Below are 13,564 nucleotides of genomic sequence, written 5' to 3'. Positions count from 1 at the left end.
AAAGCAGTCGTATCTGTTTTCAATCGAGTACAGTGCCAGTAAGAATAATAAAACATTTGGAAACTCTTACACGTTTCCTACCTTCGTGGAGATCTGCGGGGGAAGACGGGAACTGAAAATTTTCTGTCAGGCTCTGTGTAACTTTTACCTGGAGGTAAGGAAGGCATTGGCCAAGTCAAGACCCCTTCCCATCGTCACTGAGCAGTGAATCACACAAACCCTCTCGCCTGGGACACTGAGGGTGAGCAGAGCACCATGAGCTGTGCCTTAGGGATGATGATGGGGAAGGACCAGGGCAACTGGGGGGACCCCATGAGCCCCCCTTCTTCCCAGTGCAGTGATCTCCATGGGAAAGGCCTTGTGTTGGTTACCAGCCTCTCTGTCCTTCATTTCTTGGAAGGCAACTGCTTGCATTGCAACCAATAAACCTCCACAATTAAACTGGGTAGACATCGGGATAAATGGAATATTCAGGCTTATAATTTGATGCTGGCAAAAAACTGTTGGGCTGGATATTAAATCTCATGCTCCAGAGCTTTAATGAGTCTCTAAGTTGGACTCATCCCGACCTCCAGAAATGAATGGGTGAGCAAGGAGGAGATTATTCCTTATTTCCAGATGTCCCGTGGTTGCTTTGGCAGCAGCTGATGCCGGACCTTGGCAGAGATGGGTTGCAGAGCACGACAGCCCTTGGGTCCCCCCCGTGCTGGCAGCCCCTGTTGTGTTCGTCACCAGCTTCGGCAAAATAACCCGGTGGTGCCATAGCAAGGAGGTGGGGATCCTCCTTGACTGATGCAGAGCAGATCGCAGCGCCCGTGTTTGCTCTGTCGAGTTCAGTGGGGTTAACAGGAGCTTTGTAAAGCCCAGTTCAGCTTGAGCAGGGGGTCAGGAGCTTTCCCCCGTGGTGCTCGGAAAGCACGCAAAGATCTTTGGGCGGAAGGAGCCGTATAAATGCAAAGAGGCTTTTTTTTATCGCTAGGCATCGCTTCAGCGTGCTGACTTGGTGTGACGGCAATGTGACAGGGTTTCTGATCCACAAGCCCTGCCTTGCTTTGCTCTCTGAAAGCTGTTGCTGCCATTTTTAGTTGTTCAAAGACGGAATTATTTGCTGGAGAATAAGTGTTTCTAATTGTGTCTGAATTCCAGCGTGAAAAATCACCTAGCTGGAGGCTTTTGCAAAAGCCTGGAGTACTCACTGCTTTGTGTCTGTAGGTGTGAAGGAGACTTCCAGTAATCCCTTACTCCTTTCTTCTTCATTTACAAATGCAGCAGGGTCACAGCCTCCCCACCAAAACGTTTCCAGTTGTTGAAATTGAATCTGGAAACAGAGTCAAAACGGTTTCCCTGTGTTTGCCTGTTCTTCCTGTAGCTGGATCTGTTCGTGGGGTTTATTTTTGGTGCTATAATGTGGATAAAAGCGTAGGGTTCGCTTCGGATCTGAGATCCGATCGCAGTCGGCAGTGGCTGCGTGTGCGCTCCCCACCACGTGCACTGGAGGGGATGGCAGGGCCTGGGATGGGGACATGGGCAGGGGAGGCCCAACAGCATCCACCTCCCAGTAGGACAGGGCTGGGCACTGGGGCGAGGTGCTGGGATGTGCTGGGATGTGATCATCCCCCTGTACTCGGCACTGGTGAGGCCGCACCTCGAGTGCTGTGTTCAGTTCTGGGCCCCTCACTAGAAGAAGGATGTGGAGATTCTGGAGCGTGTTCAGAGAAGAGCCACAAGGATGGGGAGGGCTCTGGAGAACAAGCCTGATGAGGAGCGGCTGAGGGAACTGGGCTTGTTTAGCCTGGAGAAGAGAAGGCTGAGGGGAGGCCTCATCACCACCTACAACTGCCTCAAGGGAGCTTGGAGAGAGGTAGGGGCTGATCTCTGCTCCCAGGTGATGGGGATAGAACAAGGGGAAACGGCACCAAGCTGTGCCAAGGGAGGTTCAGGTCAGAGATAAGGAGGAAGTTCTGTACTGAGAGGGTCGTCAGAAGCTGGACCAGGCTGCCCAGGGAGGGGGGGGAGTCCCCATCCCTGGATGTGTTTAAAGAGCGGGTAGACGAGGTACTTAGGGATATGGTTTAGGGGGTAGACAGGAGCGGCTGGACGTGATGATCTCAGAGGGCTTTTCCAACCGAGTGATTCTGTGATTTTGTTGATTCTGTGATGTGCTGGGAGGGAGCGTGGCTGCACAACGTGGCCCTTGTCACAGCTGGGGGCCGTGTGTGGCCGAGGACGCAGGTTTGTCCGGGTGTGATGGCTCTGGTTGTTCTCCAGCCTCGGTCCCCTCAAAGGAAGGTGCGCAGGGTCCCTGCAGTCGCACTGCTGGCACGTTTGATCTTCTGGAAGATTTTTTTTTTGATACTTGGCTTAAGTCCTGTTTTTCTAGGTATGAATCCCTTCCAGAACATCACTTGGGTTTGTTATTTTCAGGTCCTCACAACTACAGCTTTTGCTGTTCCTGCTACACATCTAAAGGTCAAGCACTTTTAAAGTAAAATACTCCTCTAAGCTCCGGGCTGGGTCCTTTCTGCTGCTGCATCCCTCGAGCGAGCCTGCGTCGCCTCTGTTCCTGTGGTACAAAGGGATTGAAGATCTCGGCTGCCTTTCTGAGTTCTGGGCCTTGTACCGTACCCGTGTTTGACATTCTTCATCTATTTCATTTCTTTTCAGTGTGCTTTTCCTTCTCAGTTTGGCTCGTATGGACTGGGAGACAGGGAATCCATACTGGTGTCACGTCAGGGAGAGGAGAGGCCGAAGGGGGCCCTATGAACGCTGCGGGCTGAAGCCATCTCTGTTTTCCCTCCCCTGCAGGCGTCTTCTTCACCTTCCACACCTTTCACTTGGAGAACGGCCACGACTACCTCCTCATCACCGAGAACACCAGCTTTGCCCAGCCGCTGAAGCAGCTGACGGGCTCCCGGCTCCCTGCCCCGCTCAGCGCCGGCCTCTTCGGGAACTTCTCTGCTCAGATCCGCTTCATCTCTGACTTCTCCATGTCCTATGAGGGTTTCAACATCACCTTCTCAGGTAAGGACAAGGGTGGGCGGAGATTTCATCCCTTAAATTTCCTTCCTGCTTTTTCTATCTTGGGAATAACTTTACTGATGCAGCGCACGTGATTTGGGTCACTGGCAGCCGCTCGTCTTGTAAACCCAGTGAATTATTCTCACATTAAACCACAGCGTGCTCCAAGAAATACTCTCGGTGCAGTCCCCATATCACCAGTTTTGTCTGCTCTGAGCCCCAGTAGGTGACTGGATTGAACCCACTGAAGTGAAACCCCACTACAACGGTGTTTACTGCCTTCTCCCTCCTCACACCCTCATCTTTTCTGCTCTGTTCATGGTGTTTTGGCGAGCATTTTCTTGGGCTTGTGCTTATCCCCTTTCCATCCAGATACCTTCCTTCTCTGTTTATCGGAGGACAGTCACTGCAGTAGTTTTACAGCCTTTCCAGCACGGGAAGCTGGGCCAGATGGGATCTTTTGGAAGGCGACATTGAGAGCAATCTGGACATCTTGGACAAGGAGCAGTGCGGAGCTGCTCGCTCCCGTTGTCCGTCTGCTCGCTCTCTTTTCCATCGGTTCATTGCTCCACTTGGATGCTCATCCAGAACCAAGCCACTGCTGTTGCAAGCTTCAAGCCTAATTATACAAAATGCTGGTTTCTTCGAGTGCAATTGCAGATTTGGAGGCGTTGTGGATGAAGAGCAGCGTGTGCGTGGTGCTGTTGGAGAGAGACTCGAGGAAAGGCTCGTTTGCCTGTGCAGAACCCATCACCCCACGTGTAAATAATCACCAGCTTGGCATGGGGAATCTCCCATTGAAGTGCTGGTGTTTAACTGTGTCCTTGAACCCAAAGTCCCACAAATGACTGCACAAGTGTTTGCCTGGGTGCATTTTGGAAAATACAACCTTTGCTCCTTGAGTGCCCCAGCAAGCTGTCCTGTGAAAATACCAGTTAATGGGCAAAAACTTTCTGGATAGGAGCTGTTCTTTTTGGTATCTCTTTTAGTCCTGAGGACAACGGCTGCGAATTCACCCTGCTGGCATGGGGGGAAAATGGCTTTTTATTGTGGAGCTCGGTGCCAGTGTGGGCGCTGCCTTTGATGGCCAGAGCCATTATAAGTGCAGATTAAACCTGCATAGAGAGGACTGGTTTCGGGTACTTTGTCCTGGCCTCTGGAGTCAGGGATTTGCATGTGATACTCCATGGAAACCAGTCAGAAAGTTTCCAATTAACTTCCATTTTGATGGGTGAAAATGGCTCTTTGCCCTTAAAAAAAAATTGCCTCAAATTGTCTAATGATAACTATTATTTTTAATGGGGTTTGAGACTTCTTTCTTGCAGAATGAAAATGGGAGTCAGTTATGTTTTTACCTTCCTTTAGATACATATGTACACATTTTGTGCTTTGCAGGCCTGTTATTTTTCAAAAAATAACCCTCAGAGCAGGTTCCCTTCAAAATATTTTGTGGTCAAAGACATCCATTTGGCCATTAGCCATAATGCTACATGACCTTTCATTTAACAGCAGCTTAAATGTTCTCCTGTGTTCCCCAGGCAGGATGCTGTGTTCATTCATTTTCAGGATTAGTAATGTAGAGGCAGCAGAAATCCCATCCGAATCGATTCATCTTTATTTGACTAAACCAGAGGGAGAAGGAGGAATTTCCGCCGTGTTTTGTCACCGCTGATGTCGCTTTCTCATTTGTCAGACGGCCGTGACAGCAAACCAGACCTGCTGTGTTTGGAGTTGGTTTAAATCAAGATCCTGGTGTCACCCTGGGGGCTTCGTATTGAGAGTGAAATCCAAGTGGGGTTCAGATGGGATGTACATCTTGTGTGGATGCTTCCTTTGCAGAGCTTCGCTGCAGCTGCATCCAAACTCCTTCCTCCCTCCTCATCCTCATATTCAGGAACCAGGGAGTGCAAGGTGTCACCTTGCCACTCCATAAATGTCCCTTTGTCCCCTGTAGAGTACGATTTGGAGCCCTGTGACGAGCCGGAGGTGCCAGCCTACAGCATCCGCAAGGGGCTGCAGTTCGGCGTGGGGGACGTCCTCACCTTCTCCTGCTTCCCCGGGTACCGGCTGGAGGGCGCATCCCGCATCACCTGCCTGGGGGGGAGACGGCGTGTGTGGAGTTCGCCTCTGCCAAGGTGTGTTGGTAGGTGGTCATGTGCTTTCATTTTGCTTGGTTGGTTACGCTGTGCTGGATGGTTTCGGTGGGCAGGGATGGGGTGGCATCCAAAGGAGCCTGGAGCGAGCTGTCGGCCCCACAACTGTGTGTGGGGATGGGGTACACACACAGAGGGGCTGCAGCCCTCTCCCAGCAGCCAGGGTCACACACAACAGCGTCCCTGTGTCCCCACAGCCCATCCCCAGCGCCGTGGTTGAGCTCCGGTGATTGTACAAGTGAATAAATCACCAGCTGTGGGAGAGCTGTCATCCCTTTGGGATGGGTTCTGTAAAACAGCAGGGCTTTAAGGCCGTCCTCCCTTTGAATCAGTGCTGTAAAGCTTAATAGCCCAGACCTGAAAGCAGCTTCTGGGTGGGTGATCTCAAGCAATGCAAATTCCACGTTAATATGGATATCTCTGGGAAACCCCAGTGGCTTTTACCTTTTCCTTATCCTCCAGATGTTTCTTGCACCTCTCATCTTTCCCTTTCCTCTGCTCCTTACCGTTGCAAGTCCTTTTTGCAACCCCTCCAGCCGTTATTTATACTAATAAATAAATCTGAGGCTGGAGGAGGGGAGAGATCTGTCTGCCACACGGAGCTGGTTGCTGGCTGCCGTCCCCGATGCAGATGGGCCGCAGACACCGGAGTCTGGCAGGGTCTGCAGAGCCGCCCCTGCCCAGCCCACGGCGCTACCATCAGTGTAAAACAACAGAAGTGCCAATGTGCTACAGCAAGAAAGCAGAAAGGATGCTGCAGGCCGTTGTAGAAAGGTTTAACATGTTTTCTTGTACAGTTTAGTAAGTGGGAAGCTGTTGAGTGCTCTGCTGCTGCCTGGCTCCCCCAGGGCCACCAAGGATTCATTCACATCAGGCAGACCACATCTCTTACATCTTTTCACCCTGGCAAAGCCTGCTAGGTAGATTTTCCTGTGTTAGTGACATCTGAGGGCCGTTGCAAAGGCAGCATCCCGGCAAGGACCGGTCTGCTTTCCTCATCTGCTGAGTCGTGTCACGCTGAACGCGTTTCTCAACACCGAGGTCAGGGGCTGCATCATCCTGCGGTGACAAGCAGCCTCTTCAGGGCATGAATAATAATCAGGGCGCAGAGAAAGCTAATCAGGGGAATAGAAATCAGAAAGAGTCGTAACAGAGCTTTAAACTTCATCCTCAGACGTCAGCACCGAGTGGATGGTTTCCATTTGCCAGCTCCCCACTGCGGCTGGCTCCGGACCAGCGTGGTGGCTGGGTAGTGATGGGTCAACCTCACCGTCCGTTGACGTGCACTGGTGGCTGGGTGACAGCTTTGTCCTCGGCGTCCCTGTGCTCACCCTGGATATGGATGGATACTGGAGACTTACCCGTTAAGATACAGGAGATTTAATTGGTTTTGCCAGACAACGCAGATGCTTTGTATTAAATTCCTGGCCCAGAGATGGATCTGGAGAGAAATAGGAGCGGTTTGCTCCTTTGGCCAACCCCTCTCCACATTGGGATGCTCCCCACCAACTGCTACTTCAGAGCAGATCCTGAGTGGTGATGTCTCCAGCATCATCCCTGGGTGAGCTGCACAAAAGCAAAATAATAATAATATAATATAATATAATAATAAAACCAAAATCATTAGTAAAGCCGTTTTCGGGGCAAGCTGGAGCGGCTCTCCCCAGCCGTGCATGCAGAGCAGGACTCAGAGGGACGGGGAGCTGGTGTTTTACAGCGGAAAAGCTTTCAGGGTAAACAGGCCGAGAAAACAACAACTCATGGTTTGCTCACATGGGAGCTAATCAGGGAGTAACGAAAAATCCTGAACACACGGTGGTTGCAAGGCAGATTTACATGTGCTGGGGATTGTGTGTGTGTGTATGTACATAGATATATGCAGTGAACAGGCAGCAATGGTCCTTGCCAAAATCAGGCACTCCGACAAGGCAGCTGGCAGCAGGGAAAGGTTGCTTGCTTGCTTTCCTTCCTTATTTCCTTTTTTTTCTCAAATCATGGCAGTTTATAACCAGTCACAGAATCACAGAATCACAGAATGGCTCGGTTGGAAAAGCCCTCTGAGATCATCACGTCCAACCGCTCCTGTCTACCCCCTAAACCATATCCTTAAGTACCTCATCTACCCGCTCCTTAAACACATCCAGGGATGGTGACTCCACCACCTCCCTGGGCAGCCTGGTCCAGCTTCTGACGACCCTCTCAGTAAAGAACTTCCTCCTTATCTCTGACCTGAACCTCCCTTGGCACAGCTTGGTGCCGTTTCCCCTTGTTCTATCCCCCATCACCTGGGAGAAAAGACCAGCACCCACCATCCAGTCATAGGATATAAACTCATCTCAGAGAAGGGAAAAACGCTTACCATGAACTACCCAAATCCTCCTGGTTCCCTGAGCAGGGAGTATCTGGGGCTGCCTCATCAGCATCCTCCTGTGTCCCAGTGAAATGTCCATTTGCTCCGTGCCGCAGAAAAACCTGCCCCCGCTGTGGCTCTGTGAGTGACGTTTTGGGAGGAAGCAGAGACATGTAAATTGGAGCAGTTTCCAGAACTGGGAGGCAAAAGGGGCTCTGGTTTTCGCTCTTTGACGGGAATAGATGTAATCATTAACTGCAAAGCTGGGAAGAATAAAAAAGCAGGGACAAGAGGTCCTTGCAAATACTGTCAGGCGCTGAACTGGAGAGCTGAGGGCAGCATTAACAACAAAGAAGGTCAAATTGTGTCCTCTTAGCGTTCCGGGAATTATTTGGGGTGAGATTTTTAAAATTCAGACCTAGCTTTATCTTTTGTAATTATTTGGAAATTTCACCAAGCGTAGCTTTCTGCACAAAGAGCTCTGGCGTTTGCAGCAGTCGGTGGTGTGCTGTGTTGGCTGCTGAATGAATACCATGATTTTTATATACTATAGATAGTGTGTATATATATATTTATGTACTATATATAGGTGTAGGATGAGCTTTGCATCAGTATTAAGAATACTTTAAATATTTCACTCTATTAATATGTTTTTATTTCCTTCTGGTTCCTGAAGCAGGAAGGATCATAAGCACAGGCGATGTTTCAAGCAGGTGGTGGCTTTCCAGGGATTTGGGGATGTTTTTCTGAATGGGGTCCCGAGATGGCATTGGAGCACGTCAACTTTCCGTGACTCAGTTTCCCTACCTGTATAAGGAGATAATATCTCTCTCCTATGAGGCACCTGAGGTTTAACGGTGACAGAAGTGCTGTTAAGTGCAGTTTTGTTCACCGACTGCGCTTGGAAATAGCGTCCGTGGCTGTGTTAGCAGATGGGTGAGGAAGGAGTGAGCATCTGCGGCCGTTTGGAGGAGTCTCCTGCATGTGTTGGATGGCTGGAGCATCCGTGTGGTTATTAAAACGCGCTTTTGTGTCTCCATACAGCTGAATGTGGCTCGTCTGTGACGGGAACCCAAGGTGTCCTGCTGTCCCCCAACTACCCGTTAAACTACAACAACAACCACGAGTGCATCTACTCCATCCAGACCCAGCCGGGAAAGGGGATCCAGCTGAAAGCCAGGACTTTTGAACTGGAGGCAGGAGATGTCCTCAAGGTAATTCTGTCTCTAGCAAGGAGAACAAGGCCCGAATGGGCAGTGAAGTTCTCAAATGTTAATGGCATTAGCTGAGACTGACCTCTGGAAAATGCCACCCAGGCCCGGACAGGGCAGTGTGATCTCATACTGGGGCTACTGGGGACCGGTACTCACGGCTGCGTCATTCAGTGGCTGGCACGGACAGTTTGACAGCAGCAAAATTCATATATTCAAAAATATATAAAAGATACCGTGTGATTTTAGGCAGCAGCGCTCAAACGATGGTGAATGTCCTCTGCACTTCAGCCCAGCTGAAGTTATTCGGGGCTGCAGTCTGCAGAAAGACACGTAAACAAATTCTGCCTCCATTAAAAATGCAGGTGTCTTTGCACCTTCTGCTGTGAAGTCTGCCCTGAGATTTCGAGATCTGTTGAAGTGCCAGGGGTTCTTCCTTTTGTAACTCAACTTCAATTCTTATCCACACAGTAGCGCAGGGGAAGCTGTGAGCACATGAGCAAGTGTGAGGTTCTTAGCGTTGTTTTGGTGTTTTTTAAGAACCAAGGCTGATCTGTCCCAAAAAGGGCTTTGTTTAAATGCAAAACTCCAGACTCTTCAGCATTGCCATATTCAGATCAATCTGCATTTACAAGTTTCAGGACACTCTGCACAAGGAGACAAATCCAGGCTGAGTTTCTATTAACCACAGAGAAAGGGTTTTGTAGGAGGCATTAATATTACAAGACGTGTGCTGCTGTGCTAAGCCATCTTCCCCGAGAACTCCGTCCTTATTTAAGTGCCGTACTTCTGCACTGCCAGATAGGTGTAATCCACCTACTTTCAGCTCACAAATGACTGGAAAGAGAGAGATTTGCAGCTGATGCAAAAAAACACGCTCGTTGTGAAAGAAATGATGCTCCCTCAACAGGTTTGTCATCAACTTCTCATCTGCTCCTGAGGGAAGTTACTATCAATCTCCTCTAGCGAGAAGTTGCTCTTTATCCTCACAGAGAAGCGTGCTATCTAAAAGAAAGAATAAAAAATAATTGTGTTTTTCTTAAATAATAGTGGAATGAAGGCACATCTGTGAGTCACTGTAGGGAGAAAATGTGCAGCGCAGCTACTGGGAAAAACTTTTGGAAAGAGAGCATGGTTCAGAAAACACAGCCCTGAGTGCGGTGTTGTTTTTCTTAAATAATAGTGGAATGAAGGCACATCTGTGAGTCACTGTAGGGAGAAAATGTGCAGCGCAGCTACTGGGAAAAACTTTTGGAAAGAGAGCGTGGTTACACCCTGAGTGCGGTGTAAGCTCAGGAGTAAGGAGAAGGATGCTCGAGGTAAGAGGAAGGGTGCTGAGGGTAAGGATGCGGATGCTCCAGGGTATGAATCCTGCTCCTTGGACAAGCAGCATCCTGAAATCTCACGGAATCAGACTCTTAGTTTTGGGATCATTTCCCTGGTTTCAAAGGAGCTGTTGTTGGGGATGATTTGATCCCTGAAGTGGCAAACAAAATCTGTTTCCCATTGTGTGCTCCTTGTTCCTCCCAGGTCTATGATGGCACCAACAGCTCTGCTCGACTGCTGGGCTCCTTCAGCCGCTCCGAGATGCTCGGCACCAGCATCAACAGCACTTCCAGCAGCATGTGGCTGGAGTTCATCACCAACAGCGACAACACCAGCAAAGGCTTCGAGCTGCAGTTTTCCAGTAAGTCTTGGGCCCATATGGGCTTGTGAGGTGGGAATCTGAGGTGTAATGGTGCATTTATGTGTTGTGTGACCAGAGGAAACCATCCCTTCCTCAGAGATCTTGGTGTTCTGAAGTGGAATCGGAGGGGGAGATGATTATACCAGTGAACCTTTTCTGTTGTGGATGAGGCAATGGGGATACTGGAGCTTTGGATCGAAGCTGAGATACCAGATTTCTGGGATCTCGTTCAAATATTAATTAGAAAATTACTAGTTTTCAATATGGTGTTTTTTTCTCTCCAGCAAATGATATTAAGAAGAAAATATTAATGTGATCTTGCGTTAATATCTCCTGGCTGTTAAATATCAGATGAAAACAGATGCTGTTTCTCCCGCTCCAGGTTTTGAACTCATCAAGTGCGAGGACCCTGGCATCCCACAGTTCGGTTACAAGGTCCACGACGAGGGACACTTTGCTGGCAGCTCCGTGTCCTTCAGCTGCGACCCTGGCTACACCCTGAGAGGCAGCAGGGTCCTGGTCTGCCTGACCGGGGAGCGCAGAGCCTGGGACCAGCCCCTGCCGACCTGTGTAGGTGAGACAGCTCCTGCTTTTACAGCAGCTTCTAACCAATACTGTGCTTGTGGGCATCACTGAACGCCCTTTCTTCCTCCTTTGCTACCAGCTCCGTGTCCTTCAGCTGCGACCCTGGCTACACCCTGAGAGGCAGCAGGGTCCTGGTCTGCCTGACCGGGGAGCGCAGAGCCTGGGACCAGCCCCTGCCGACCTGTGTAGGTGAGACAGCTCCTGCTTTTACAGCAGCTTCTAACCAATACTGTGCTTGTGGGCATCACTGAACGCCCTTTCTTCCTCCTTTGCTACTGCGTATGAAACCAATACTGTGCTTGTGGGCATCACTGAACACCCTTTCTTCCTCCTTTGCGTATGACATTAACTCTGATACCAACCACCTTGATGAATCACAGAATCCCAGACCGTCAGGGATTGGAAGGGACCTCCAAAGCTCATCCAGTCCAATCCCCCTGCCGGAGCAGGAACACCCAGATGAGGTTACACAGGAAGGCGTCCAGGCGGGTTTTGAATGTCTGCAGAGAAGGAGACTCCACAACCTCTCTGGGCAGCCTGGGCCAGGGCTCTGTCACCCTCACTGAGAAGAAGTTTCTTCTCCAATTGAAGTGGAACCTCCTGTGTTCCAGTTTGTGTCCATTACCCCTTGTCTTATCATTGTTTGTCACCGAGAAGAGCCTGGCTCCATCCTCGTGACACTCACCCTTTAAATATTTATAAACATGAATGAGGTCTCCCCTCAGTCTCCTCTTTTGCAAACTAAAGAGCCCCAGCTCCCTCAGCCGCTCCTCAGAAGGGAGATGCTCCACTCCCTTGATCATCTTTGTAGCCCTACGCTGGACTCTCTCCAGCAGTTCCTGTCCTTCTTGACCTGAGGGGCCCAGAACTGGACACAATATTCCAGATGTGGTCTCACCAGGGCAGAGTAGAGGGGGAGGAGAACCTCTCTGCCCTACAACCACCCCCCTCCTGATACACCCCAGGATGGCATTGGCCTTCTTGGCCACAAGGGCACAGTGCTGGCTCATGGTCATCCTGCTGGCCACCATGAAGACCGTGGTGAGGACACTGTGTAAAGATGGAGAGCACTGCTCTCCTCATAACTTCTACACCCCATCCTAATGTGAAACACTGGGCTCTGAGCACAGGGTTTCTTGCTTCCCTGCAAGGAGACGATGGCATTTCCAGTCCTTGTCCTCTCACCTGCATCTGTTAACCAGTGGCACTGTGATACTGGCAGACATCAGCGTTTGACAGCTCGAAGTCGTGTTTATTTGAGAGCTACGTGACACCCCATTGCAGATCCGCAGACGTTTTAATTCCCTCAGTCCTTTTGTAGCTAAGTTTTGAGCTCCCTTTCACCAGAAGGGTATCTTCTTGCTTGGAAAATTCTGATATTAAGGTTTATGCATCTTAATGAAGTGCTGTTGATCTGTTAGTTCGTAATTAGTGGGCGTTTCCAGGACATGGTGAAGTTATTGCTGATTTAGTCCTCTGAGAGATCTCAGCAACAGCAAGCTGCTTGCATGGTTAAAATTGATGTACTCAGACATTGGCAGTCTGCGTTCTCCCATCAGCTCTATCCATTCTTTGTGTGATAACCCGCTGTTAAATTTTCACCTTGGTTATTGAGGTTAAAAAGACAAATTTCTGTGATTTATGCATCTTCTTAGACTTCACCCTGTTTGCTATACGTATATTACGTATGAGTGGTCCTGTCTGTGTGGGCACTTGGAAACTTGAAGAATTTTGATGGATAGGTTATGAAAATGCATTCAAAGTCCTCACGTTCTTTTGAGGTTCGTTTAGTAGCTACATGCTTATGTTGGCTTTTCTGTCCCACTGATGAATCATTATGAAGTTTTGCAGATACAAGCAGAAGAGATGAGCTCTTTTCACCCCCCTGTGTGAATCAGGACAAGCAGGATGCTGGCAGGCTCTGCCTTTCCTCACTGCAAAGTCAGAGAGGTGGAGGGGAGCTTTGACAGCGCATCGGGTGCTGGGAACGTGCACAGAAGGGCAGAGTTACTCTGAATAACCCCGTCTCTTAGCTGAATTAAATGATGCTCTTTATCTGTGTTTTGTAGGCTTTAAGAGTCTCTTTAAATGGCAAGAAATACTCCCCGTTGTACTCGTAGGATGAGATTTGCATTGTTGCCAAGTGGGAACCGGAATGACTCTCCTCGCTAACCCATCTGTTTGTTTCAGCTGAGTGTGGGGGTACCATCAAAGGGGAGTCCTCAGGACGGATACTGTCTCCTGGCTACCCAACGCCCTACGACCATAATCTGAATTGTATTTGGACCATCGAGGCAGAGGCTGGTTGCACGATAGGGTGAGTTGGGCCAGGCTGTTGTAGCTTGGGTTTCTTTCCATGTACGGTGTATTTTTCCAGAAGTAGATCAATAATCGTATAAGGGAAGTAGAGAGAGCGCCCTGTCGCTTTGAGAGTCCCAAATGAAGGGACAGAGGCTGGTTTATCTCCTTGCCAGGTTGGACAGAAGTGGCATCGCTTCTCCTTGCTGAAGCCACATTATTTGTTATTGCTGCCTGTGGTGTTAATGTATTAAAATAACAT

At 49.6% G+C, this 13,564-nt stretch overlaps 1 protein-coding gene across 1 annotated transcript in view; it reads left to right on the top strand.

Moving 5' to 3' along the window:
* LOC104537655 (CUB and sushi domain-containing protein 2-like) overlaps positions 1 to 13,564 on the top strand; it is a gene marked incomplete at both ends in the record, with an annotated part of 85,281 nt that overhangs the window by 54,504 nt on the left and 17,213 nt on the right. The window contains 6 exons of the mRNA XM_010180599.1: positions 2,806 to 3,021; positions 4,973 to 5,161; positions 8,566 to 8,735; positions 10,263 to 10,419; positions 10,802 to 10,993; positions 13,195 to 13,321. Of these exons, the coding sequence (XP_010178901.1) occupies positions 2,806 to 3,021; positions 4,973 to 5,161; positions 8,566 to 8,735; positions 10,263 to 10,419; positions 10,802 to 10,993; positions 13,195 to 13,321 (1,051 nt within the window). The remainder of the gene's footprint in view (positions 1 to 2,805; positions 3,022 to 4,972; positions 5,162 to 8,565; positions 8,736 to 10,262; positions 10,420 to 10,801; positions 10,994 to 13,194; positions 13,322 to 13,564) is intronic.

This window comes from Mesitornis unicolor, unplaced genomic scaffold, assembly GCF_000695765.1.
Source record: "Mesitornis unicolor isolate BGI_N332 unplaced genomic scaffold, ASM69576v1 scaffold16823, whole genome shotgun sequence".
Taxonomy (NCBI): Eukaryota; Metazoa; Chordata; class Aves; order Mesitornithiformes; family Mesitornithidae; genus Mesitornis; species Mesitornis unicolor.
Note: the sequence above shows the minus strand (reverse complement) of the source record. Positions and strands in the feature narration are given on the sequence as shown.